Genomic DNA, 27,962 nt, shown 5'->3' with positions numbered 1-27,962 from the left:
TCTGGCTGAACCATTCAGGGAAGTTGCTGGTGGCAAGAGGAATCCTATAAAATTACTTCTGGAAGAAACTGGGGAATCAAACTGCATTGAAAGGCCTGAGCATCTAATGTATGTCTCTAAGCAGCTCCACAGGGGTAAGTGATGTCTCCTCTCCCCCAAACCAGGGGCAGAAGGATGGCCTGGTAAGGGGCAGGCTCACAGCTTTAGGTGAGAGGATCTGGGTGGCAAGGGGAGACAATCTAAGGAGGATAGGCTCTGTGAAAATACTGTTCATGGAAGATTTTTTGTTGATGTAGTATATTAATGTTAACTGCTCTCCACAACTACTTCTGTGCTGCAGGATGCTCTTCTTCCTAACCTGTTAAAAGGGACTTGCTATGCTATTTGTGACTAGTTCTCTTTTAGTTGCTAGGAGCACCCTATAAATTGCAAAGTCAACTCCCGCAGTGTTTATTTTGAAGTACCCTGGGACTCTGGGCAAAGGATTCTGGGATGCATCTGCAGAGGAGCAGTTACAAGTGCTAGGACGTAGCTAAACGGCAAGGGGAGCGGAGAAGGAACCCCTGCTTTATGGAAAGCAAAGAAAATAAAGAGGCTGAATGCTTTTTTCAAAGTGGATTTTATTCCAGGCATTTAAATAGACAAGTTCTGGCACATGCTTTGTTGAAAAAAAGGAAAAACAAACCTGTGTTTCACATAAACTACATTTGGCAAAGAAAACTTTTTAACCAAGTGAAAGAAAATAAACCCTTTGAAATTGATTTCTGTACAGCTGTGGTTTCAGCTCCTGTTAAATACACTCTAAATCACCCGGCACACTGCACATGAAATTACACTGGATGATCTGATTTAATAAGAGCTTTCTTAAGGACATTCTCTTCTATTAATCTGAAAGCTCTTTCTCGTAGTCTAGATGTATGTCCAAAGTTAATAGGCAAAACAACAACCAGTCACTACTTGTTCTGATTGTTTGTTTTTACGAAGTGAGGGGCAAATTGTGAGGTCTTTACTCAGTTTTTACCAGCCAAAGCTCCCACTGAAGTCAGTGGGAGCTTTAACTGAGAAAGGGCTTCAAGATATGGCACTAATGGAATTGGACTAGCAGAAGCAGCACCTGTGTGGAAAGGGTGAGGATCACATCCCTCACATCAAGATCTAGCAGAGAATACATTTATAACAGATTCAGAGGAGTCCTCAACTGCTTTGGGAAGGTGGTTGGTTTGTTTGAAATGGAAAGAAGTAGCACTCTGTGCTGGTTCCTTATCAAGGATCATGACAATCAAGCAGGAGATCTGCAAACTATTGATTAGTTCTAATGTAAACCGCCAAAGATGTGTGAGGGAGTTATGTTTTGGAATTCAGCCTTCTGTGAGCATGCAGTGCTGCAGGTACTTCTGGGCCTGACACCCAGAGCAGGGAACGCAGAAATTACCGGGGGTTGATTTTGCACGGAATATGTGTTGGTGAATGGAGCTCTTGAACCAGGACTGACCTTCAGTCAAACAGCAACCTTGGAAGATTCAGAATGTGGAGACTCCTTACATACAGGGCTCAGGAGCCAGAGCCAGCAGCAACATTTCTTCGGAGGGTATCGTCCCCAAGAGGAGCCCTCCACAATTGTTTTGTTTGGGGAGGTGGCGTTAGAGCTGGCTTTAGCCCCCAGTGGAGTTACCAGACACATTCTTAAAAGGGAACTGCAGGGAAGACGGCGCTGCGCTCTCGTTCTCACAGGGAAGGCCATGGACACACCAACACTTACGTTGGCATAACTTACGTTGCTCAGGGGTGCGAATAAGCGGCTAGCAAGGAATATTAACCTGCAGGGTGGGAAAAGAGGGAAGCTCAGGGGGTCTCCTTAGGAAATGTTTTGACAAAAAGCTGCAGTGTGGAAGCATTTGAACACAAAGAAACTACCAGCCACCTCCTGCTCTTCTTCCTCTCAAACTTTCTTCCTTTTAGTTTTGTCGGCCAGGCAAGTTAGATTTCCCTGCTCCCCACTGCCCGAAGTAGCGTCTCCTGCCTGTGACTGGGAGGCGAAGGACTTTACCTTTTTTCCCACGCTCACTCGCTCGCTCTTTCAGTTTTCCTCCCTCCTTTGCCATCATTCCCTCTCCCTCTGTTCTCTCCACCGCCTCTTCCCAGGGGCTGTCCTTAGGCGTACGCGGCTGCGTGGAGCGCCATTCCCCTCGTGGGCCGCGGCGGGAATCCTCTCTTCTCCGGCCCCGCCCCCGCGCTGAGCCGGCGGGCTTCCCCCTCCCTCGCTTGCTTCTCAGCCGGCTGGCTGAGGGCTCTGCCGACCCGGCCCTAGCGAGCCCAGAGCGGAGTCCCTCCCTGGACCCTGCCTGCCTGCGCTGCTCGGTCTCCGCTGGGGGCCGGGCCGCGGGGCGAAACTTCCACGGGAATCAGCGGGGGGGGGTCGCCGAGCGGGAGGACTTCAAGTGACAGTGCGCTCGCTGCCGCTCACGCTTCCCTGACACAGCCACCGGCTCTCACACCCACATACACTCTGCCTCTCACCAGGCACAGTCCCCCCCCTGCAGATTGTCACACCCACAGTCTCACACTCCCCAACACACAGTCACGCTCACACACACACACAGGGTCTCTGTCTCTCTCACATGCGCTGGCTCTCGCTCTCTCTCACACACACACACACACACACACACACACACACTTGTATTGTTGTTGCGGTTACTGCTTGGTACTTCCTGACAAAATGCTCACGGTGAGCCAGGAGGGGCTAGGGGCTGTGGGGGATTCTAGGGGTCCATAGGCGGGGATGGTGGCTGTGCCCCCTCAACACACTGGGGGCAGTGGCACCAGCTGGGGACCTCCTTCAGTGGAGCATAGGGGCACTCGTTTAATAATACTGCGTAGGGCCCCATCCATCCTAAGGACAGCCCTGGCTCTTCCTCTTTTCCCCTGTATTCATTCTCTCTTTCTCTGTCCCTAAGACCTTGCCCTTGCTCTTCTTCATCCTTCTGATGTGCACTTGCGTGGCACTGAAGCATCTCTGCCAGACACAGGAGGAGAAGGCAGCAGTACACCTGGACCCTGCCCCGCGCTCCCTCCTCCCGTAAGGTAGTGCTGCACCAAATGGAACTTGCCCCAGGTGGGAGTGGGGAACGGCCGCCTGAGTTTTCATTCGCCACACAGATCACTCATCAGATTCATCTAAGGACATTACTAAGATGACTAGCTACACTGAAATGAAATATCAGCCAGTGAATGTTATCCCGAACCAGCAAGGACTTCCACTTTTCAATATGCTGGAAAAACAAAACAATAGCTAATAAAGGATAAATACTTTGCACCTCTAGAGCACCTGTCATCTGAAAATCTTAAAGCACTTTATGAACACTAATTAATTAATTCACATGGCACCCATATGAAATAGGTTCTGTATTTCTTCCCCATTTTTAAAATAGGGAAACTGAAGTGTAGAGAGGTTAAGTGACTTGCTCAAAGTCACACACTTTGGCAGAGCCAGAAAAGAACCCAAATGTTCAGACTCCTGCTGCTTTGTCTACTGCTCAGGTATGGATTCTGCCACCTGTCTGGATGACAAACTTCTTTTTTTAAACAGAAGAATAACAGCAAATGATGAATCCTCTTGTTTTCACATCAGCACTCTTATTCACATGCAGATACAGGTACAAAGAGCTACTGTTCTCCAAACAGTGGGCAGCTAAATCATTTGTGAATAGAGAATTAAAAAGAAGACACAGATATGGTCAAAGCAAACAGCTGTTTAGAATTTAAAGAAATACGCTCATTGTTTTGCCATATTTGCCCAGTTCTAGTGATGGTTGTGGGGATTACAAAATCCAACAGCAATACAAAGGGTTTAATAGGCTTGTGAATTAAAACAATTTTGTTTTTTTTCCAGATGTAAACCACCTCCTGCAACTCTGGAAGCTCAAACCTGATGCACAACTGGGGGGCTCCCAGAAAACAAAAAGGGATACTAGCTAGAAACAAAAAGAAAAGGAGTACTTGTGGCACCTTAGAGACTAACAAATTTATTAGAGCATAAGCTTTCGTGAGCTACAGCTCACTTCATCGGATGCATTTGGTGGAAAAAAGAAACAGAAAGTGAAACTGGTGGTTCTATTTACAGAAAGCAAACAGTGTAAGTAAGGAAAATCTACTAGATTTTTAATGTTTCCCCTATTTTTATATCTTCAGGTATGGAGCACAGACAGATTGTTCTTAATGTATGGATCTGTATCCTGATGCTATTTCTTTAGGAGACATTTGGTCTCCTGAATGAAGAAGAGAAAGGCTCAGCTCTGCTAATGCCTTCACAACTTGGGATACACAAGTATAATCAGTACCAGGCCTTTCTGCACCATATTCATTTAAGTAAAAGAAGAACTGGAGGCCTTTATGGGCACACCTTGTCTGTCTGGCAGTGAAGGGTTAGGAATGGCAGATTCTGGTGATCAGAGCCTCTTTGTGCCAATAGCAGCGGGGTGAATTCTTGCCCTCCCTCTCCACCTATGCATGGATGAAAACAGAAAGGGTTGGGATGCGAGTGCCCAAACACTTGGACTGTATGCATCCCCGTTTAGAAGTGAGAGAGAGCACAAGGAAATGCCTTAGTGTGAGCACTAATGGAATAGGGAGTGGGTTCAGAAAAGGGAAGGTGGGTAGGTGAGTACTAACCCTTTGGAGAGAAAGCTGGTCTTCTCGGCTGGGAAGAGCTAATGAAAGAAGAGCAGCAAAATCCTCAAACCTTTTAGCTGCCTGTCTTTGAGAGAGGGTGAAGGTTAGTAAAAGGAGAGCTGCTACCCCAGGCTGTATTCACATGGGCAGCGCATGCACACACACACACACACACACACACACACACACACACACACACACACACACACACACACACACACACACACACACACACACACACACACACACACACACACACACACAGAGCTATTTCACTGCGCTCCTTTGGCATAACCCCCAGTTAGAACACGGTAATTACCAAGGGGATTGCACTCTCTCTGTGTTAGTGCATCCCAGCTGAGGATGTCTAACAGTCTCAGAGTAACCTCCAGCAACCTCCTATATCCCAGAATTTAGCCAGTCATTTTCTGAATGTCAGGTCAACTCATAGCAGAGTAACTAGGGGAGGAAGGAAATGCACAAACTAAAGCCTGGCTATTTCTTCAGTTCCCTGGGTGTAGGGTACAAGAGCAGGGGCTGTTATACAGATACTAGCATTTCATAATAAGCTTGCATCCTATCCTAGGATTCAGTCATATGAAGCCCACCAATCTGACCGGTTAATGAGAGTTGGGTTTGGATTACCACCTACGGCAATGGTATTTGGCCTCTCTAAGATCTCACTACAGAAGCCTTCCTGACCATCATGGCTATTTCCCATAGGAAATGGGAAACTGTACAAAGAAACTCTGGAAGGAATGACATTGACATGATCCAGTGGAACACTGCACAAATACAAACCTTCCCCCTCCCCCCCAGCATCCATTACCCCTCCTCTGCCCATTCTCCATCCATACTACAAATTATGTGTACAATGGCAGTGTCGACCAACCAAGAACAATGCCCCAGTGTGCTAGGCCCTGTCCCAACACAGTCCCTGCCCCTCAGATCCACTGCCCATCTCCCAATCCATGCATTAGTTATGTTGCATTTCCCACAAAGCAACCTCATTGCAGCAGTTTGAGACCACAAACACAAATAACACAAGATGTTACAGAGGAAAGTCAGTGGAGCCACCAAGAGTTTGTAGAAGTGTTGTCAAGACCACTGGTTACGTGGAATCCACAGGACTGAAGATCATAAATTTCAATGCAAAGAAAGGAGAGAGCTGTTACTCAGTACTTGTTGCTCCGAGCTCTATTCAGCTATTGGGTTGTGCCCTCTCCTACCTTTGATTGCTGGTGTATGAGGATGTCAGTCACCGTGAAGAAGAAACAGATGGATCAATTTCAGTGCCACTTCTTATCAGCCCTCCCCTAACTTCTTCCTTAAAAGTTCAAAAGCAGTGAATGTTCAGCTGAAATGGTGTCTTGCTGATGATCACAATCGAAACATTAGGGTTAGAAATAATAAACCTTTACTCCCCACCCTAACCCCTTCCATTCCCAAAGTCTCATGCAAAAAGAAAGAGAGAGGTTTCCAGGCTACCATCATGTGGCTTGTAGCAGCTCCCACTGTTGGCCGGGTATATCCGATTGGCATGGGTTGGTCACCACCCTGCTGGACTGGTTTTCCAGGCAAAGGCCGCTGACGAAGTGCTGAATGAAACTGCCTTTCATCTTCCATTTCTGGGAGAAGGGGTGGGAAGAAGGGAGGAGAGAGAAGAAACAATATAGTGAGATGAAAGGCTCCCCGTACTTTCACTATGGAGGCAACTCCTCCCAGCTTGAAACAGGAGGCAGGGTTTGGAACAGGTGAAACCCAATTGGCGGGGGGACATAGTGGAACTTCAGGAAATTGGAATTCTGGTTTGTGGTGACATTTCCAAAATCTGGGATCCTCTGTATTTTCCATAATCAGGGTTTGGCTGATAGGAGTTCACCTGTACTTATAGGGCCAGGTTTTCAAGGGTATTTAGGAGCTTAATGATGCACATAGGCACCTAGTGGGATTTTCAAGAGAACTTAAGCGGGTTATGTTCCCAACTTTCTTATCTGCATCTCTAGGCACCTGCTGGCCCACGGAGAATCCCTCTGCTGCAGGGTGCAGGCCAAATCGTGCTCACGCTTAGTTTAGTGTAAACCAGGGCTGCTCTGAGATTACATTGCTGTAACACAGCAGAATCTGGCACAAATAATAATTACAATGGCATAAAACATACCATATAAAACCTACTCTGATATTAGAAAGCCAAAGTGGCATTAAAAGGGGGCTGGCTGCAACCTGGCCCTACATTTGAATACTTTGTTTTGCAGGGGAGTGTTTGTTCTATCACTGTTAAGTTGCATAGGGAAGGACAGGCCCAAGCAGAGGCAGCAAGGGCAGGAATTCCACACCCTCAGAGCCACCTCTGCAAACGGCCTTTCACCTTGCTGAGCCAATGCAGGATGGGGAAAGCTGAAAGGTGAGTCGGGTCCAAACAACGCAGATTGCCATGAAGCAGCAGCTCAAGGAAGAAGTCTCAGATATAGCCAAGTTCCTTCTCCATTAAGGGCTTTAAAAGCCAATGGAGCTGCCTTAAAGTCAAATTGCCACTTCAAAGTAAGAACCTTTCTTTCCTCTGTCTAATTTCTGACGACAATTCACAAATCTCTCTCTCCAGTCCTAGCCAGGCCCCTTCCATCCCATCTCACATCGCCTCTGGAAGATTTTGTCAGCTTGAATTTAACATGGGAGAAGTCAGATTCCTTATCAATTTGCAAATGAATTTTAGTTCTGCAGTTTCTCTTTGAAGTCTGTTTCTGAAGTTTTTTTTGTTCAAGTATGGCTACTTTTAAATCTGTTATAGCACATCATCAACGATCATCAACCTATCCTGGAAAACGATCCCTCACTCTCACAGACCTTGGGAGGCAGGCCAGTCCTCGCTTACAGACAGCCTCGCAACCTGAAGCAAATACTCACCAGCAACTACACACCACACCACAGAAACACTAACCCAGGAACCAATTCCTGTTACAAACCTCATTGCCTACTCTGTCCCCATATTCTCTAGCGACACCATCAGAGGACTCAACCACATCAGCCACACCATCAGGGACTCATTCACCTGCACATCTACTAATGTGATATACGCCATCATGTGCCAGCAATGCCCCTCTGCCATGTACATTGGCCAAACCGGACAGTCTCTACGTAAAAGAATAAATGGACATAAATTGGACATCAGGAATGGTAACATACAGAAGCCAGTAGGAGAACACTTCAATCTTCCTGGACATTCTATAACAGATTTAAAAGTTGCCATACATACTTGAACAAAATAACTTCAGGAACAGACTTTAAAGAGAAACTGCAGAACTAAAATTCATTTGCAAATGTAACACCATTAATTTGGGCTCGAATAGAGACTGGGAGTGGCTGGCTCACTACAAATGCAACTTTGCCTCTCCTGGAATGGACACCTCCTCATCAATTATTGGGAGTAAACTACATCCATCCTGATTGTATTGGCCCTGTCAGCACTGGTTCTCCACTTGTGAGGTAACTCCCTTCTCTTTACGTGTCAGTATAATAATGCCTGCATCTGTAATTTTCACTCCATGCATCTGAAGAAGTGGGTTTTTTACCCACGAAAGCTTATGCCCAAATAAATCTGTTAGTCTTTAAGGTGCCACCGGACTCCTTGTTGTTTTTGTGGATACAGACTAACACGGCTACCTCTTGATACTTGAAAGTATGTATTGTTTCCCCTTAGCCCCAATCTCTCATTACTTGCCTCTTTGCTTCAACAGTGAGTTCTTTGGGATGGGCTGCACCTTCCTGCCTGGCTGGAAAGTGCCTAGTACGAAATGGTTACTACCATAAATAAATAATAGTAATGGGTTTGAGAGCTCCACCAGGGGGATTCTCTGCCATTCATTTACTCAGAGATGACTGATTTCAGCAGCTCCACTGGATGGAACATTCCAGACTGTTGGGATTTTCCCGTCTCCCTCTTCTCAGTCAAGCAGATGGCCCAGTTAGGACACAAGGTTTGAATGCTCAGTAGGCTGACAGCCTGGGGATCTGAAGAGGATGTTTGGCCTGATTGCCTGATGGATACAAGAAAAGGGGGACAGCCTGTCAGGCTGGCTTCAAAGGTCTGGAGCAATTGCAGACACACCATATTCAGGGAGCAAATATCCCTAGAGGATCTGTCCTCCCCTTTTAGATTAATGTTAGAAGTCTATAGGCCTTGGGTCATTCATGGGTAACTGACCCAGTGAACAGTTTAGGTTGCTACATATTGCAGGTATTAGGCTCCCAGCCACATTCAGTGAAAATCCAGTGGTTAAAGTTTATATCAACTTGCTAACACAGCATTTCATTATGGCACTATTTATAATTTCTACCACAACAGTGTCTGGGTGACTCCTCATTGTCTTCTTGCTTATCTATACACTGGTTATTATTCTTGCATGACAGAGCAATTGTGCAATGTAGGGTCTTCTCCACTCAGTCCAGTTAGACCTGAAATGGCCTGGAGGTGATTTTACAAATATTAACCCTCAGCTTGCCACTGTTACCAGCTCTGACTGAGGGGGCTCCTGCTGCGGGACTGGCCTTTGCTTCAGCAGGAATAAGTCAACATGATCAGGGAGGGTGCTAGGACCAGAAATATGGTGGGGGTGGAATTATAACCCTTCCTGAAGCACAAAACAGAGCTTACAGTGCCATCCACACTTGCTACCTCCTAGAACCCAAAATCCACGTTCCAGGTTAGGCTGGCTATCACCTGGCAGAGGCCCACTGTGTAGAGAGCCAGGGAGGAAGTAAACCACAGAAAGCAGACACCATCATGAAGGACTGGGAGAAGGGCACACCCACTCCTGGGAATCCCCAAGAGCACATACTGTGCCTGCCCTCATTTCGGTAATACCTCTGCATGTGAAGGCCTTCTCTCCACCTTGCATCTCCCCTATGGACGCCTTTCCTCGTATGTGCTATGACTTCTGGTATTAGCAATCGCTGCTGTGAAGGAGAAGGCTGCAGTTTACCATGCCTTGAATATTAGAGATCTGTGACCATGGCAATTAGCAAGGGACATTTTCCTTCGTCTTCCACCCAGGAGAAACCTGGTCCCAATGGGGGATTCTGTGTCATGTGATTTCTTCAGATTAGAGATCCACTGATCTGTGAGCCTCTGTGCGCTGAGCAGATGCCAGCCACTCTGTCTTCAGCAATGGCCTGCAGCAACAGTAGCAGCAGGAGGACACACAGTGAGCGTTCAGCACCACACATTTCCTCCTGCTAATGAACTACACCAAACAAATGTACTTCTCAGTTAATTGCACAACCTGAAAGCCCAACAGCTGTTTCAGAGTCATCCTGAATCTCTCCGTGCAGTAGAAAGTGGTAGGTCAGTTGTGGGGGAGGAAGTATAGGCCTGGGATTTGGCAATAGGAATTTTATGCAGGTAGCATTTTGTGTGTTGACAGCACAAGCGGAAGTTGTTGGTTCTTTTCCTTAGATGATGTGAAAACAGTGATTTTGATCTCATTAATTTTCCCCCATCCAGGCCTGGAGTTGTTATGCCCCCTTCTCCCCTCAGTATTCAGGAGGAAGCAGTAAAGTGGCTAGAGACTCACTAGGCTTCACTTAAAATCTCTCATCTGATCACTCGAGGCCCCACAAGAATTATAAGAACAATCACAGGCTGTGGAGTTTGAGTGAGCTGCCCAGCTGTGGCCTGATTGCTTTTTGGCTGAGCCAAACCTGAATGGCACTGCCGCCCCATGTAACAGGTCACAATGCCACTCACTCAAATTTGGCTTGACCACCCCTCCATCTGATGGACGAGCAGCTGGGCCAAACCTGAGTGGTGCAATGCCACTTATTCAAATTTGGAGGATGTATTTTTAGGGTCTCATGATCCTCAGGGTTTAGGCTGCTGGTAGGGAAAGAGGGAGCCTGAGAGGGGAAGAGGAGGGTCAGGCACAGGGATAAACCTATGCCCCTCCCCCCAGCACACTTTAAGTGGTGCTCTACAGCCCCTGAGAACAACCTTGTGTTGGGGCAGCACAGTTGGGCGTGATATCTCAGATAGATAGATGAGTAAAGGTACAGGGAGAGGGTAGAAACTGAGTGTTTGGGGAGAATCTCAAAAACCTTCACAGGAAACTACCTGCAGCCATGCAGCCTCAGGCTGTGGTCTTCCCAACTCTCATCTACTAAGCACCATTTGGCCTGGTTAGCACTTGGATGGGAGCCTCCTATGTATACACAGGAACACCTGTGTATGGTGGGAAGTGATGCTGATGACTCAGTAGAAGGCACTCTTCCCTAGGCCCTCTCTATGCTGGGTGAAAATGCAGTGAAACAAACCACTGGCTGGATACTTTGTGCCAGCTCAAGGTTTTGGGTTCTCAGTTCTGAAATGACTCTTTGGGCTTGCCAAGCTTTCAAAAGTTTCGGTCTGAATCTCTCTGTACCTCTGCCTCCCTTTCTGTCAAAAGGAGATAATACAGATTACCCCCTAGAACTGGTTGGACAACATGTCTTGATTTTCACAAATATTTTGTCTCTTTTTTACCCATCAAAATGTCATCAAAATTTTGAAACTGTCCCACTAGGCCTACTGTGCACTAAAGTGATTTGCAATATATGAATGAAAGCGCTGTAAGTGCCAAATATCATTACTCTTTGCACTGTTGTAGCTAAATCGATCCCCCAAGGATATTAGAGACACAAGGTGGGTGAGAGAATATCTTTTATTAGACCCACTTCTGTTGTTGAGAGAGACAAGCTTTTGAGCCACACAGAGCTCAAAAGCTTGTCTCTTTCACAAACAGAAGTGGGTCTAATAAAAGATATTACCTCACCCACCTTGTCTTGCAAATATTATTACTATAATATTGAAGGAAAAGTCATTCAGTCCTTGCACTCTGATAGTGGAAAATATAGCCCAATGTAGAACAGTACTATAATTTTTCAGTGTGAGTACAAGTTGGTTTTTAACTTCTGTCAGTCCAAATAATTTTACAGGAAATCATGGGTCTTAGCGGGTCTGGAATTTTTGCAAGTGACTAAAAATAGCTCAGTAAACCTAGAAGCTACTGGCGGCAGCCAAGGTCAGGTAAGAAGTAAGAGTAGAAGAGCAGGGTGTTATATATTAGGGATATGTTTACACTAGAAACACTACAGCAGCACAGGTATTGACCTAGTAGTGTCTACACTGGGGCTTAGGTCAGCTTGACTTCAGCTCTTGGGGGACTGAATTGTTCACATCCCTGAGTGGCATAGCTAGGTTAACTTAAGGTTTAGGTGTAGACCAGACACAGGACTGAGGTACACTAGATGAAGCTGATAATTGGAATAGCAGGATGTTATGACCCACAGGTCTCAAACCTGGGCCTGCAAGGTTCATGGGAGCAGCCATGCTCCAACCATCTACCTGGCAGCAGCTTACCTGAGACCCCAGAAGCCCAGTCCCAGTGTGAAGGTCTACCCCTGATGCCCGAATGGCAGAGTCCCAGAGTGACTGATTGGCCTGCTGGCCCTACTTAAGCCCGCAGCAAGAACAGAAAGCTGTCTGAACAACTGGGCTCCTCTCTGGTCTGTGAGTCTTGTACTACCCACTCCTGCTACCTACCACCTGCTTCTGCTTCCCTAGCTTGGATTTCCTGGCATCTGACTTGTGACTCCTGACCTCCAGTTTATCTCCTGCTTCTGACCTCCCAGCGTCCTGACTTGGCTGACTCTTGACTCCTATCTTATGACTGTGGGCTCTGGCTCTGACTTCTAGGCATGGCTACCCATGACCCAGCTCTGACACAGAGGGTACTGCAGGTCATGATTGAGGTGCATTTGCAGAGCTGCAGGGAGCCTAGGATTGGAATCAGAGGAGATCTTTCACAGAAGATTGTGCGTAAACAGAGGTGTTTGATAGGAAAGCTTGTATGGCAGTTGGTGCACTAGGCCAGAATCTAACAAGTGCTGTCACTCTCCCTGTGAGCTCTGAAATTCACAAAACTGAAACAAAAAGGAAATCAGAGCTGAGAAAATCTCATGTCTCTTGAAAATTGCTTTCAAGCTGTGGTATATTGAAAGGAATATTTTACCTGACTATTACTGTCAAGATGCTGATTCATGCCCTTACAAAACTGTAAGGTTTTCACTCTGTTTTTTGATTGTCTGCACATAGTTCCATTTGTCTTTATCTCAGAGAATACGCATCACTGAGCAGCAAGCTGGGGAAAAAGGCAGACAGCTATGACTTCAGATTTGGTTGTCCCTCAAAAAACCCGACTGTCCTAATTTTCAGGCTGGGGTCTCATTCTCTCAGGTAAACTACAATCGAATACCTTTGTCTAATGGGATATCTCTGCATTCACTTTGTTCTGTCTTGGAATATTATGCCAGGGTTTCTCAATTCAGTTCTCTTGTTTTTAGTGTCTGACTCTCACTTGGTCTTATATTTGTCCTCACTTTATTATAAATTAAAATGCCACACCCACCACCAGTCTGAGATTATATAATAATTTATCTGACATTCAAGTAGAAATGCTAACATTTAAATATTATTATGGATAATGTCCATCTGGTTTGAAATCTAGTTCTGATCATACAGAATAGCACTTGGCTAGCTCTCCATTAGTGCTGCCAGCTACCAGGTGTTCCTGTTCAGTGATCATGGTTTTGCCAAATATATGTTGCTCCTAGTCCCCTTTAGCCCAGTACAGAATAGCCTGATGGGGCTGGAATGCTTTTAGACTTGGCTTATTCTCTGATCTCTCCATCAAGTGCTTTCCTGCATATACGTACATTGACTTATTCTGACTCAGTAATTTGTTGTTACAAAGCCTACTTTGATGTGGCTCACAAGTTAAACTGTTGCTTGCCTTTCTGGCAAAAACAACAGTCTTTTAATGATCCGACTGACCCACAGCTTGCAAGCCTTTATTCTTTTTCTGAGCATCAAATCAAATCCACTGCATGCATCCGATTAAGTGGGTTTTAGCCCACGAAAGCTTATGCTCACATACATTTGTTAGTCTCTAAGGTGCCACAAGTACTCCTGTTCTTTTTGCGGATACAGACTAACATGGCTGCTACTCTGAAACCTGTCAAATCAAACTGTCTTTCAGTAACAGAGCAAGGCTCCCAGTGTTGTGACACAGTCTACTCTGGCTTGGCTACAGAATGAAACAGTTGCTCACCATCCCGAAGTGTAGAAAGAATAGCAAATATAGCAGGCGACCAGCTTGGCTTAACAGTGAAATCTTTGCTGATCTTAAAACACAAAAAAGAAGCTTACAAGAAGTGGAAGATTGGACAAATGACCAGGGAAGAGTATAAAAATATTGCTCGGGCATGCAGGAGTGAAATCAGGAAGGCCAAATCACACCTGGAGTTGCAGCTAGCAAGAGATGTTGAGAGTAACAAGAAGAGTTTCTTCAGGTATGTTAGCAACAAGAAGAAAGTCAAGGAAAGTGTGGGCCCCCTACTGAATGAGGGAGGCAACATAGTGACAGATGATGTGGAAAAAGCTAATGTACTCAATGCTTTTTTTGCCTCTCTTCACGAACAAGGTCAGCTCCCAGACTACTGCACTGGGCAGCACAGCATGGGGAGGAGGTGACCAGCCCTCTGTGGAGAAAGAAGTGGTTCGGGACTATTTAGAAAAGCTGAACGAGCACAAGTCCATGGGGCCGGATGTGCTGCATCTGAGAGTGCTAAAGGAATTGGCGGATGTGATTGCAGAGCCATTGGCCATTATCTTTGAAAACTCATGGCGATCGGGGGACGTCCCGGACGACTGGAAAAAGGCTTATGTAGTGTCCATCTTTAAAAAAGGGAAGAAGGAGGATCCTGGGAACTACAGGCCAGTCAGCCTCACTTCAGTCCCTGGAAAAATCATGGAGCAGGTCCTCAAGGAATCAATTCTGAAGCACTTAGAGGAGAGGAAAGTGATCAGGAACAGTCAGCATAGATCCACCAAGGGCAAGTCATGCCTGACTAATCTAATTGCCTTCTACGATGAGATAACTGGCTCTGTGGATGAGGGGAAAGCAGTGGATGTGTTGTTCCTTGACTTTAGCAAAGCTTTTGACACAGTCTCCCACAGTGTTCTTGCCAACAAGTTAAAGAAGTATGGGCTGGATGAATGGACTATAAGGTGGATAGAAAGCTGGCTAGATCGTCAGGTTCAACGTAGTGATCAATGGCTCCATGTCTAGTTGGCAGCCGGTATCAAGTGGAGTGCCCCAAGGGTCAGTCCTCGGGCCGGTTTTGTTCAATATCCTCAAAAATGATCTGGAGGATGGTGTGGATTGCACCCTCAGCAAGTTTGCAGATGACACTAAACTGGGAGGAGAGATAGATACGCTGGAGGGTAGAGATAGGATACAGAGGGACCTAGACAAATTAGAGGATTGGGCCAAAAGAAATCTGATGAGGTTGAACAAGGACAAGTGCAGAGTCCTGCACTTAGGACGGAAGAATCCCATGCACTGCTACAGACTAGGGACTAAATGGCTCGGCAGCAGTTCTGCAGAAAAGAACCTAGGGGTTACAGTGGACGAGAAGCTGGATATGAGTCAACAGTGTGCCCTTGTTGCCAAGAAGGCCAACGGCATTTTGGGATGTATAAGTAGGGGCATTGCCAGCAGATCGAGGGACGTGATCGTTCCCCTCTATTCGACATTGGTGAGGCCTCATCTGGAGTACTGTGTCCAGTTTTGGGATCCACACTACAAGAAGGCCTTGGGAAAATTTGAAAGAGTCCAGCGGTGGGCAACAAAAATGATTAGGGGACTGGAACGCATGACTTATGAGGAGAGGCTGAGGGAACTGGGATTGTTTAGTCTGCAGAAGGGAAGAATGAGGGGGGATTTGATAGCTGCTTTCAACTACCTGAAAGGGAGTTCCAAAGAGGATGGATCTAGAATGTTTTCAGTGGTAGCAGATGACAGAACAAGGAGTAATGGTCTCAAGTTGTAGTGGGGGAGGTTTAGGTTGGATATTAGGAAAAACTTTTTCACAAGAAGGGTGGTGAAACACTGGAATGCGTTACCTGGGGAGGTGGTGGAATCTCCTTCCTTCGAAGTTTTTAAGGTCAGGCTTGACAAAGCCCTGGCTGGGATGATTTAGTTGGGGATTGGTCCTGCTTTGAGCAAGGGGTTGGACTAGATGACCTCCTGAGGTCCCTTCCAACCCTGATATTCTATGATCTTTCTGTTCTGACTTTCTGCAGCTGCCAGAGCACTTGGCACTGCCCAAGCTCCATCTGCACCTTGACCACAGGCTCCTCAGTGCATACTCTCTGTCCCAAACTTCAGGCTACCCCCCCCCCATTCAAAGCGAGCTTCTGCCACCTCTGCCTGCTTCCCTAGCCCTGCCGGGCAAGCGTCCTCTCTGCGCCAGAGAGGCACATGGGCTCCTCTCACCAGAAGTGAAAAATGAATGCACACCAACACACGTGGATTCATTGTGCCGTTGGAGTGATTTACAGAGCATTGATGTGACAGTTTTATAGTGGTCTCATTACAAAGATGCGAACATAAAACTTTGGAGCCAGCCTACTAAGGATGTGAGTCATTGTTTTCCATTACCTTATGTGGATAAGCTGGACTCAAATCAAGGACTTGACCTAGCAGATGATTTTGCTGACAGTCTGTTAACAAGGCTTTTATTTAAATGCTTCATATAATTAGATATGGGGATGAACCAAAGCTCGAGTTCCAAACACTCCTGAATTTTGTGGGGAGGGGATGGAATATGTGGGCCTGAATCCAACCCTGGATCTGGATTTTGAATCTGGGCCCATCTCTATAAACTGGGCTAATGGTAAACCCTAGATCCAAACAGTTCTGAATTTTTGGGGATTCAAATTCCAGATCAGGATTCTTGCAGCTGGAGTTCTCTCTACTAGCAGTGTCCAAGCTGGCTGCATATCCTGGGTTGACAAAGAGTATTGTGTAACCACACCCATAGGTTTGGCAACCACTGCTATTAATATTGATGTTGATCTTTAACTAGCAGGATTCTCCCTTCTCCCTTCCCCACACCCTCTCTGCCCACCCGCACGCTCCCCCTTTTCCATTTGAGACAATGGCTCAGCTTCATTTTGGGGATTGGAACTTTCTCTGCCAGCTCCCAGATCAAGTGGAAACTGAAGCTGGCAGCTACCAGGTAATTCATGTGTGAGTGCAAGTCTGGGCTAACAAGAAGAGTGTCTGGGAACAGAGATATGGCAGAGTGGGCTTCTCTCCACGCCTTCCAAACTAGAGTGACCAGACAGCAAGTATGAAAAATTGGGACAGGGGATGGGGGTAACAGGAGGCTATATAAGAGAAAGACCCAAAAGTCGGGATTGTCCCTATAAAATCGGGACTCTGGTCACCCTGTTCCTAACCCAGTTTCCAGCTGTCAGCTACCCGATAACTTTTCAGGGCTGTAAGCTCCAAAGAGCAGAATGAGATGGGAAAGATGCACTGAGCAAAGTCACCCTAGTGCAGTCCCATGTCCTCTAACATACTCAAGGCTGGGGGCTGTGTTGAAAGGTATGCATTATATTGGCCATCGCTAGGTTCAAATATAGTTCCCAGAAGGCTGGGAAAAATCCTGATGCCCAGAAGTCCAGGACAAGAAGGGTGCAACTTGGGTGTCAAGTGTCCTGACATCCAAACAAGGAGGAGAGCTGGGGGTGGGCTGTGTGGCCCCAGGCTCAGCAGCGGCACTCTGACCCGCTGTAAGTGGGGAGAGGTGAGGGGGGCAGAGTAGAGGAAAGAGAATTGAGGTACTTTGTGAGAGGGGAAGGAGAAGGAGCAAAGCAAGAGAACTCAGTTGCTCTCTAGAGTTGATGGGGATGGTCCTAGACAACACAAATAATGTCTTGGGAGAAGATGGTAGGAACAGGGAGATGTACACCACTGAAGGTGTCTGAGGGTGAGCCTCAAGGAACATGTTGTCTGTTAGTGCCCTCAGCACAGGGCTGTGGTGAATGGGGAGGAAGAGATTTGGACTTTTCAGGATCTGGACTTCGCAAACTGCAGATGAGTGGTTCAAAGGCAGCTGCAGGAGTGGGGGAGGGTGGCAGGGCAGGCACTCATCTTGGCCTCGGAGATGCGTGGCAGAGGAAGCAGGTGGTTAGGGTGGCTGTGGCAGAACAGTGTCCCAGCTCCCTCATCCCGGGCACCAAGAACACCCGACATCCTGCTCCTTGCCCCACCTTTAACCCTGGTGGGGAAACAGCCTTCCCCCATACCCCACCACCCCTGAAATGATGTAGCTCCACCCTGCTGCTGTTCTTCACCCAGCCCAGCTCCAGTCCCCTCTTCCTGGAGCCAAGGGGGGGGGGGTGAGCCAGAGGAGGGGCAAGGCCTGGGCTGCCCTCTCTTGCACTCTCCCTAGGTACAGAGGAAATACTGTGGGGAGGGAAACATAGATCAGCCCCCATAATATTGCCATTGTTAGGGTGTTAGGCCCCACTTCTCCCCCATTTCTTCACTACTTGGAGGAGGGGGCAGTTGATGATCTTGGCAGCTGCCAGGATCCTCTCTGCGACTGGGAGGAGGACTCAGGAAGGCACTTACGGAGAGCTAAGTGACCTAATTACACAGCTGGGGTACATGTGGTCACCCAGAGGGGGAAAGACCCAGGAAAGTACAGCCTTCTTGGGTTATTCTTGCAGGGTTAATTTCAACAGTGAGAGTTGTCCCAGCATATTCACAGTGACCGCTCTTCGAGAGACTCCTGCATTAACCAACGCTCTGGAGACATCTATGCACCTGGTTCCCATAGATGGGCCTGGCTGAATTTCAGATGCTTTTAAAATCACTTTCCTTTTTGCAAGGGCTAAATTCAGACATATGTACTACTTTAGAGCAGATGGTGCTGCGGACTGGTCATAGGCTATGCAGCTTCATGCCTCTGGGCTACCAAGGCAATAGATACCTTAGCAAAGATGCCAGCACAGCCCTGGACAATGTAATGCTTGTTCTCCCTTGCTGCTGAGGGAAGCACAGAAGTCAGGAATAGAAGAGCCCTAGTAAGTCATCGAGCCCATTCATTTTCTAGCAGTGCAGGATCGTTCCCCTCTTGTGCTTTGTCCAGTCCAGTTAACAACTCAGGCCTCAAACCCAATTTGGTCCTGGCTGTGTGAGGCACCTGTCTCCCCACCCCAAGAGGCGAGGTCAGCTTTGAGCAATAAGCACATTTTACATATCTCTAAATAAGTTAATGACAACGCATTCACCACTTCCCTTTGGTATCTTAGAGCAATGTGATCTGTATCCCATCCATAGTAACGGGAAGGGTCACATTAGAGTTTATGAAAGACAAGAGATGTACATGTGGGGGATGAATCCTAGAATCTAGAGATGGAAGAGACCTTTTAGTTTATATGGTCACCTTACCAGTGCCAATTCTTGTCTTTAGGCAACACTAATACCAACATGGGACAGTGACAGCATTATGAAGGCGGTACGGTACCTGTCTGCCGTCTTTCTGATTGCACGCTTCCAGTGTGATCTGAGATCCGGTGGAGAAGGAGGTGATGGAGAGACACTTGTCTTGCTGTCTAATTAAAGGGTCACTGAAGACCCACTCCTTTGGAGGAGAAAACAAAAAGATTCAGATTCCATCATTATGGTAGCGATGATATAACAGAAAAATGAGCCAAATCCTGGAGTCCTCACTCAGTCCTTACCAGAGAACAGACTCCCATGGACTGAGCTGGCAGGTCCTGGGCAGGTCTGGCACCAGGCTTTGAAGTCTGTGTTCAGGTTTGGGGAACCCTGACATTTGAACTTCAAAACCTGTCCAGCTGGCTTCCAATAGTCAGATTATCCTTGGGTTCCTAGTGTCTCCCTGCACAGCACCCTTACGTAACCAGGGTTCTACTGGCCTGCAAAGCAGCTAAGACCCTGTCTCCTAATTGAGGTAATGGGCAACATTTCTGATTATTTTACATAATAGGCAAATTCACTGCCTACTTTTCCCAGGAGTCAACAGCAATTGTCCAGTGTGGATAACAGACAGTTTATCAAATTAGGCAAAACACATACATTTAAACCCACACGCTTCCATACAGCACACACACATCCATAGAAAATAAGCCATTGCATTGATCCCTCATGCCACTTGACAGACACCCATCCCATCAAGCATTAAGGTTATTATTCACTGGGACGGTGGCCCAGCAGAGGGACCAAATGCAATACATTTCAGTGACTTTAAACTATAGTGAAATGGCACAGTGAGTCTGATTAAATGGCATGTTGGATGCTGGCTGCAAACTTGTTCCCAACAGATAACAGATGTGAATGAGCATTTGCTGGCATGAAATAGCTTACTGGGACCCTTTGTTTACTTAGGGCTGCTTCCCTGCTGTAGCAAGGCTGTCAAATGAGAAAATCTTGGACTGGTGTAATGTAGTCCCCCATTGAAGTTACGGGGACTATGCCAATTTACAGCAGCTGGGGTCCTGGCTGCTTACCATAAAGTGGAAAAAGCCACTGTAAAAATGGTGTCGTCTTACTTAACAGATCTTTTCCCTCTAAGTATTATTTGCTGACTTTTAGTGACAAGTATTCTCTCCCCCTATGTCTTACATTTTGTTCGCCCTGTGGAGCCAAAACAACTTCAGGAGCAGGACCTGAGTTCTATTCTGGCTTGCCCATCATCAACAGAGTTATTAGCTAAACTCCAACTGCAGAGCCAAATTCTCCCCTCAATTTACACCTGAGCAAATCCATCAAGGGCAGATTCTGGCGTAGAGAATCTCCGTTACATGTGGTGACGTGCATGACTTTCAGACCCCAGATGGAGTTTGCAGGGCTGGCAGCTAGGAAAAAACCCACACATCTTTTTCTCATAACCCAGAATGCTGTTTTACTAAATCATTTCTCAGATTAGAATTGCACTTTGGTATGATTTTATTTAAAGAGGACAGTGTTGGGTCAAATTTGATCCAGAATGTAGCTTTTGGAAAAGTCCTTTTTTTGGTTTGTCCCCTTCCATGGAATAAGCTGTGGGGCCTGCAAACGCACACTCTGCAGATCCACACAGATTCTGGGGTAGCTGGGAGAGAATCTATGATGGCTCTGGTAGCATGCGACTGGGTAGCAGGGCTGCAATTGCTAGCATTGGAAAATTATTTACGCTTTATTTATCTTCAGTCTTATTAGTAACATAAAGAAATGAGGTTTCTTTAAAAACTGCTTTTTAACCAGACACTGCCTCTTACAAACACTGTTTTAAAAAGTACTTTCAACATTTTTATTTAAGTGCAGACTTACATTCCTGAATAAGTATTTAAATATATTCTTCCAGTAATTATAGCAAAGATTTCAATTTCCACCAGCGTCTGTGCCAGTTAAGAGTATATTAACCACTTTAAAATCCTGTGAATGTTTGTATTGTGCTCAGAAAGTTGTGTCTGTAAGCTCCCATGGACTCAGGCCAAATGCTCCAGTGTAATGCATGAACCCTAGTGCAGCTCACCTTTAGCAGGAATAATGTGCCCCTTCTTTACTGTATTTCAGTGCCTGGATACTATGGTAATTCACACTATAGGGATGAGATAGGCAGAGAGAATGAGAAGTAGCTCAACTCCTGAGTGCTCACTGTAGCACTCAAGGGTTAATGGAGTATTGCCTGTGAATCTGTATATGTCCATCTCACTGAATCTATATCTAGTACAGTAGATCAGGAGCACCCAAACTTTGTCAAACTGTGGGCCATGGTAACAATTTGCCACGAAGCCCAAGGCCCACATCAAGTTTGCATAAAAAGGAGATGCCTGAGGCCATCCCAGCTTGGAAACAGAAATGTGGCCAGTGGAGAACACAAGTCCCAGCATGCAATGCTTCAGCTTAATTTTAGCGGTTTGATTGTGGGCCATATTGTCAAACTCTGACTCGCATGTTGTCCACACCCTACAGCAGAGAGACTGTAACTTATTATAAGGCTGTGCAGAAGTGGCTACTGTTGTCTGTCAGGACACACTGCTGAGGGTCTCAGATATCCTGAAAATCACACACACACACACCTTTCCTAAACATTTATCCTCCCAGTACCACTGTGTCAAAGCTGCTAAAAAGCAGCAAGCAGGAGTAAAGAGCCAAATTCAAGCCTGCCTCACCTGGCTGACAGGGGGATTGCTCACTGTCCCTTTGCAGCCTCCCACACCAGCCACAGAATTTCCTGCTGTGTCCTGGCCCCAAGACTCCAGGCAATGTCCTCCTTGTCTGATAATCCCAGGAACCAGCTCCTTTTCAGGAACCCTGGGAGAAAAACAACAACAGTTGCATGGCACCTTATAGCCAGAAGTGTCTCAATACACTGTACGCATTTATACTGAGATTACTCCAACCACCTCTGAAATACATCCGCCTCTAGAGTGGAACACAGCATGCAGTTACACCGCACAATAGTTGAGGCCAGCAAATGAAGAATATTATATCCAATAGAAATGTCTGTAGGAATTTGAGGAGGCAGAATGTGAGTTAGGATTTGGCCAGAACTCTGTGTTAGTATCCCTTACTTTCAAAAAGTGCTGGGGGATCCTTAATATCCCCAAGGAGTTAGGACTTCAGTGTTGCATCTCCTCTGAAAGACAGCACCTCCCGCAAAAAGCTGTGTCTATGCTAGCCTCCCCTGCCCCAAATTTCCCCATTGCTACCACCAGTTCATCTCCATTGTGGTAGCAACTAGCACTCCGCTAGTGTTGACAGGGCTCCAGACGGGTATCAACTTTTTAACCACCATCATCTAACCCTACTGAGTCCTAGGCTTTGTCTAGACTAGGATTTAAAGGGGTGTTGTTAGATTGTGTTAGCTAACATGTTCTAATAACATGGCCCTAGTGTAGACATGGCTGCTCACTAACACGGGGCTAGGGCATTGGTTCAGTACTGACTCAGAAGGAAGAGTGCCAGCTACCAGTTCACAAAGATCAGTTGCTACAGAATCTGGGGTTTTCCTTGAAAATCTCCCATCTAAGTACTGAGGCAGCCCCAATTCCATGTAGTTTGTTCCTTGGGAACTCTAGGGTCTATATGATTATGTCACTGTGACTCCAGAGTCAGAGGCCCTAGTCTTAGGTCTAATGGTTAATCTGGCCCTGGACTTCAGTACAGTGGGCAGCAAAAATGGTGGAGCCTTAAATGAGAGGGAGCTGTACTCCATACTTCCAGCAATGCCATAAGCTCGTATACAAACCATACCTTAACAAGCCACTTTATTTCAGATCCCTGAGGCACCGGAAATTCAGAAACAGGAATTCACACAACAGAGCGTTAAGATCTTAACAGACTCATCTCCAGAGGTATGTTAGTCTGCAGCTCTTCTCCCATCAACACACATCCTGATTTCCCTTGACTGCATGTCCTCTCTCCCTATGAACAATGGGTGCTGCCCCACCTGGCTTCCTGAAGGTCTCCTAATAGAACTCTCTATCCCACGAAAACACCTGCCCTTGCCATTCCTTCCCTCTCCCAAAAATGTGCTCTTTCCACCTGCCCGCCTCCTGGCTGCCACCTCTTCCCACTTCCCTTGTAGAGATCCTTTTCCACCTCCCTGTTCCCAGGTCCCAGATCAAATGTCCAAGCAGGAACTGGTGGTGGGTCAAGTGGAAGTGCAGGCCAGGAAATCAAGGAGGGTTTCTCGCCAAAAGGAGAGGGGTGAGCAGGATTTACTCTGAACATGAGAGTCCTGATTTCCTACTTCCCAGCTGCCACAGATCTTCCCCAATTCTGAGGCTAGTGCTTTCCTCCCTGGCCTAGCTCCTGCATCCTTTTAGAGAGTTGGTTTCCAGCTTTCTAAGAGTTGAGGATTAACTCACTTGAGCTCTGGGTAGACATTCTCCAGGTACCACTGGAAGGATTTACAGTTTAGTTTCCTGCGTTGCTCCATGCGGTCTGCAATACTGGAAACAAAAGCATGTTGTTCAGAATGATACAGTGAACGGAGATGATGAGGGGTAGCAGGGAGGGCAGGGCTAGTTTTAGGGATGTGTGAAGCTGTATAATGTTGCCCCCTTGCCCTTGGGCCTGCTGGCCAATGTGATGAGGGCAGAGCAGGGACATTGAAGTAGTGGGAGACAAGGAGGGGCGAATGCAGAGGCCTCCTGATGTGGGAGGGGACTGAAGAAACAAACACATACTCTGAGAATTTCTTGCACTTCCTCTAGCTCAGGGAAAAACAGCACAGTACAGTGGCACCACTGGAGATCTGAGAAGGTGTCTTCACTGTTGTATGTCCCTGTGGGGCTCTATTGTAAGAGAGAGACTCAGACAACTGCTGGTTCCCAGACTGGCTTGGGAAGCTAAACAGGTCACTCCCAATGATCAAGGGTGTGTTTAATCATTTTTGTAATTGATTTTTTCCTGTGTTTACAATGACTCCTTGGAAACTTTAAATGTTAATGGTCACTTAAAAAAACAACTGCATTGTCACTCTAGGGCTCCTTATGGCTGTGCTGCATGCACTGCAGCACATCAGCACTGCAGCACATCATCAGCGTCCAGTAGCTCGGGAGCTGGCATTTGGCACTGATTTTGTTTTCCCTGGAAGAGGAGTAGTGAAGCTTTTGTTCTAAAGGAAAGAATACATCAAGGGTTAAATTATGGCTCTTACAGATCAGGGTGCGCTATTGGCATGGGGTAGATGAGCAGCCATAGTGCATGAGTAGTGGAGAAGGCACAAAGCACTGGGGGCATAATGTCTCCATACGGCTGCGGGGGAGGCAAGGGACTGTGCTCTGCTGCTGCGCTCCATAGCCCTGTATTAAATCTGTACAGTGCACTCCCCTCCACAGATGATTCTCTTGGCTCTAGCTGGTGTGCAGGAATCGGGGGGAACGGGGCTGTGGCCCCACATCCAGCCCAGTCAAACATTCCTTCCGTGGGGCGTGCAATGCTGCTGGCAGAGCTAGTGGTTCCCCCTCATCAATATACTCACCCTCTGTGGGTGTGGTGAGTAGAGGGGAAAGAGTGTTTTTATGCATCCTCTTTTTCCTGCCATCCTCAGGGACCCAACTGGGAGCAGCCATAATACAGCCCATACCTTATAAAGAACTACATAGATAATTTAAACTGATGTAACTGGTGGGGAAGCAGGTCACATTTGGGGCCCAATTAACCTTGATGGTGTCCCTTTAACCAGTGACATAAGCCTTCTAAAAGTACATTTCATGTTAGCTTTACAGAGCCATTACTATACATTACCGAGGGCCAAATCCTGCAGCCCTGACTCAGCTTTTATTCACACAAAGCTGCTACTGAAGCCACTAGGAGATCTGCATGAATGGCGCTGTAAGCTTTGGGCTCAGGGAGGCTCAAGTACTCCGTGTAACAGAGAGCTCTCCATCACAAACAGACAGGGAGCAGAGGGACTGGGATTGGAATTGTGTTTGGGCTCTGGCCCAAGGGCTGCACTCAGGCCAGACCAGAGATGGATAAACGTTAGGAAGGCAAAGACATTTCAAAAAGATAATTTATTAATTCATGAGAAATAAAACATGATGTAAAACACAGAATGGCACTTACATCATATTGCATCTACAAAGCTCAGTGCATATAGGAGATACATCAGTATTGAACGTACATGTGTCTGAGAGACAATCAGAAACATGGATCTCTTAAGCCAATGCAGTAATATCCATGTGCTGTCCATAAACTCATACATACAGTTTATGGACAGCACATGTTTGGCTTCAGGGTACTCTCCTAGTTAATAAATATGCTTTAGGTTTTTAAATTTCTTTGGGAAGTTCACTGTTCTTGATGCAACTTCCCCTCTGCCCCATACCTATGTGAACCTTTTTGTGGGGGCAGACAGCCTGTCTAACTCTAATGCCTAATGGCCATTCATACCAGTAAAAGCCAGTCCCATTGGCTCTGGATGCAGGATAAGCACAGGAATGTCTGATCAGTTACCTGCTCAGCTCAGACCTCCATAGAATGGTTACCTGCTGTGTAAAAAAACATATTTTCTTCTATCCATTTAATGTGTTGCCTTTTAATTTCATTAAGGGTCCCTCTGGCCTTGTATTCTACAACAAGTTAAGTAGGGCACTGCAGGGGAGGAAGGACATATGTTGCCATTTAAAATAAAGTAAATTAAAAGTAAATCTCGTTAACCAGCCATTTGAGCTGTGGTTCTGAGATAGCGCTGGGCAGGGCATCTTTGCCCTTAGCCTTTCCCTACCCTCTCCAAGTGAAAGTGCGAAAGCCATTTCCAGTGAGCAAGCCGATTAGCAGGAAGGCTGCTAGCCAGGCTCAGGGACTGCTTACCTTCCAAATGACTTCCCGATGGCAGATGGCCGGGCCTCATAGTAGTACTGTTTGTACTCATCCATCCACACCTCTGCTGTGCGTTTGGTGTTCCTGCAGGTGGGCAAGGAGAAACTATGCTGAGTGCTAGTAGCTTGCGGCAGCTCCCCCAAGAGCTGGAGATAAAGGAACATTGGCAACTTAGGAATGTGCTCATGGAGACACTCAGGGTTTGTCTACACTGTGGAGATTATACTGACATAGCTATGGCACCGTAGCTCAGCCAATGCAGCCTAGAAGCAGCCCAAGATGATGGAAAGGGTTTTTCTGGCTGTGTAGGAACACTACCTTCCCAAACGACAGTAGCTTTGTCAATGGAAAAATCTTTCTGTCCACACAGCTGCATCTACACTGGGGGTTAGGTTGGTATAGCTGCATTGGTCAGTGGTGTGGATTTTTCATACCCCTGACCAACATGGCTATATTAACCTAACTTTTAAGTGTAGACCAGGTCTTGGGAAAGTTAACTCATCACCACAGCTATGCCAGCATAACCTCACAGTGTAGACGCAACCTACAGTGACGGAAGGGGTTTTTCCATCACTATAGGTAATCCACCTCCCCGAGCAATGACGGAAGCTAAGTTGATGGAAGCATCCTTCTGTCTCTCTAGTTATGCCTACCCTGGAGGTTAGGTCAGCATAGCTATATTGCCATGGGTGTGGATTTTTCACACCTCTGACTGATGTACCTATATTAACCTAAATTTTAAGCACAGACCAAGTCTAAAGGTGTTGTGAAGTTAAAGAGTGTTAAAGTGCATTAAGCCTACGTGGACACTCTCATTCAGAAGTGAAGTGACCGTTGTACACTTTAGCTTAATTCACTTTTGTTCCTGTCTAGATGTGCCCTTTGTGACTAGTCACAGACCAATATCACCCTTTGTTTTTTTGTAACAATCTCTTTCTCCCTCCCAACAGATCTACCAATTTCTCTCATTTTTATTCTCTTCCCTTCTCTGCTACAATGGAAGCTGCCCATTTGGCTCTTTTCACAGCAGATACATCTCTGTAGTACATCTGGACCTGCAACTCTCATGTGCTATCTCCTAATCAGTAACAAAAAATGTGACAAAGAACTCCTGAGTCCTGTGGCAGGTTCAGACGGAAGGAAGGAGATGGATGGGGCAAGGAATACCCAGGACTGGAATTCCTAGGGACACTAAGGATATGTCCTTCTGGGTTAGCATTCCAGAGGAAGGGTATATGCTTTATGCAGTGGGCACCTGCACCATTTCTTTGCCTAGGCAGGAGCTTCAGGTTGAATCTTGTTAAATATTCAATCACATGCCATCCTCCCTGAATCCCCAGGCAAAAAAAAAAAAAAAGGGGGAAAAGGGGAAAGAAAGATATAGGATTATTTAGACATGCTAAATATCAAGATGATCCATCTGCCATTGCAATATTCCAACACCTACTTGATATAGGTCAGTGCATTGCCCTCTGGAAAGTCATAGGGGTGGCGTTTCCTGAACACATGGCCGACTCGACTGCAGGGAACAATCTCCAAGCTGCCACCACACATCCACACTCGGAAGGAGAGCTCTGGAAGAGATCCCAAGCATCAGAAGGCACAGCCAGACAAGTAATACAAGTAAAACTTCCAAGAACACCGACAAAAAAAAGCCACCTCATACATGGCACCTGAATGGCTTTGCCTCCTTTCTCTGCATAGATGCCCATAGACACAGTCCCCGGCAAAACCAGAAAAGATGAATTGATGGAGAGAGAACCTGTCTCTCTTTGTTAAAATTGAGTTGATCCTTCTTAGACTTCCCAACCTTCCTCATGTCCCTCTCCTCTCTCTGAGATCATCCCTTTAGCAAGAGACCTACTCATTTATCCTGGGTCTTGTGGCTGCCAGACACTTAGAATGGCTTCTGGCAACAAATATTGCTGACATTACACTGGACTTCAGTAGCCCACAAGCCCTGTCTACAAGAGATGGGGCTGCCCCAGGAAAATAGAAACCCCTGAAGAAGTCAGAATGGGTGCCAAGTCTATAGGGAAGAGTAGGTGCATGGGAGAAAAGGAA

General features: G+C 46.5%; 1 protein-coding gene and 1 long non-coding RNA gene across 4 annotated transcripts in view; one reads left to right on the top strand and one right to left on the bottom strand.

The window, feature by feature from the left end:
- Positions 1-17: 17 nt before the first annotated feature.
- LOC122460811 lies at positions 18-27,351 on the top strand. The gene is made up of 3 exons (XR_006282326.1): positions 18-134; positions 12,815-12,934; positions 26,849-27,351. It is a non-coding gene; the product is annotated as an uncharacterized LOC122460811 (long non-coding RNA).
- Positions 4,941-27,962, bottom strand: part of GALNT16 (polypeptide N-acetylgalactosaminyltransferase 16) — a 128,708-nt gene continuing 105,686 nt past the window's right edge. For 2 of the 3 annotated variants that reach the window (XM_043517467.1, XM_043517468.1), the window contains 6 exons: positions 27,346-27,472; positions 25,890-25,982; positions 23,438-23,521; positions 21,737-21,878; positions 19,084-19,200; positions 4,941-6,296 (listed from right to left, as the gene is read on the bottom strand). In XM_043517467.1, the coding sequence (XP_043373402.1) occupies positions 6,159-6,296; positions 19,084-19,200; positions 21,737-21,878; positions 23,438-23,521; positions 25,890-25,982; positions 27,346-27,472 (701 nt within the window). In that variant the 3' untranslated portion in view covers positions 4,941-6,158. The remainder of the gene's footprint in view (positions 6,297-19,083; positions 19,201-21,736; positions 21,879-23,437; positions 23,522-25,889; positions 25,983-27,345; positions 27,473-27,962) is intronic. The other variant, XM_043517469.1, reaches the window with a different exon arrangement.

This window comes from Dermochelys coriacea, chromosome 6 (assembly GCF_009764565.3).
Source record: "Dermochelys coriacea isolate rDerCor1 chromosome 6, rDerCor1.pri.v4, whole genome shotgun sequence".
In the NCBI taxonomy this organism is placed as follows: Eukaryota; Metazoa; Chordata; order Testudines; family Dermochelyidae; genus Dermochelys; species Dermochelys coriacea.
This window is presented reverse-complemented; position numbering and strand designations above follow the sequence as displayed.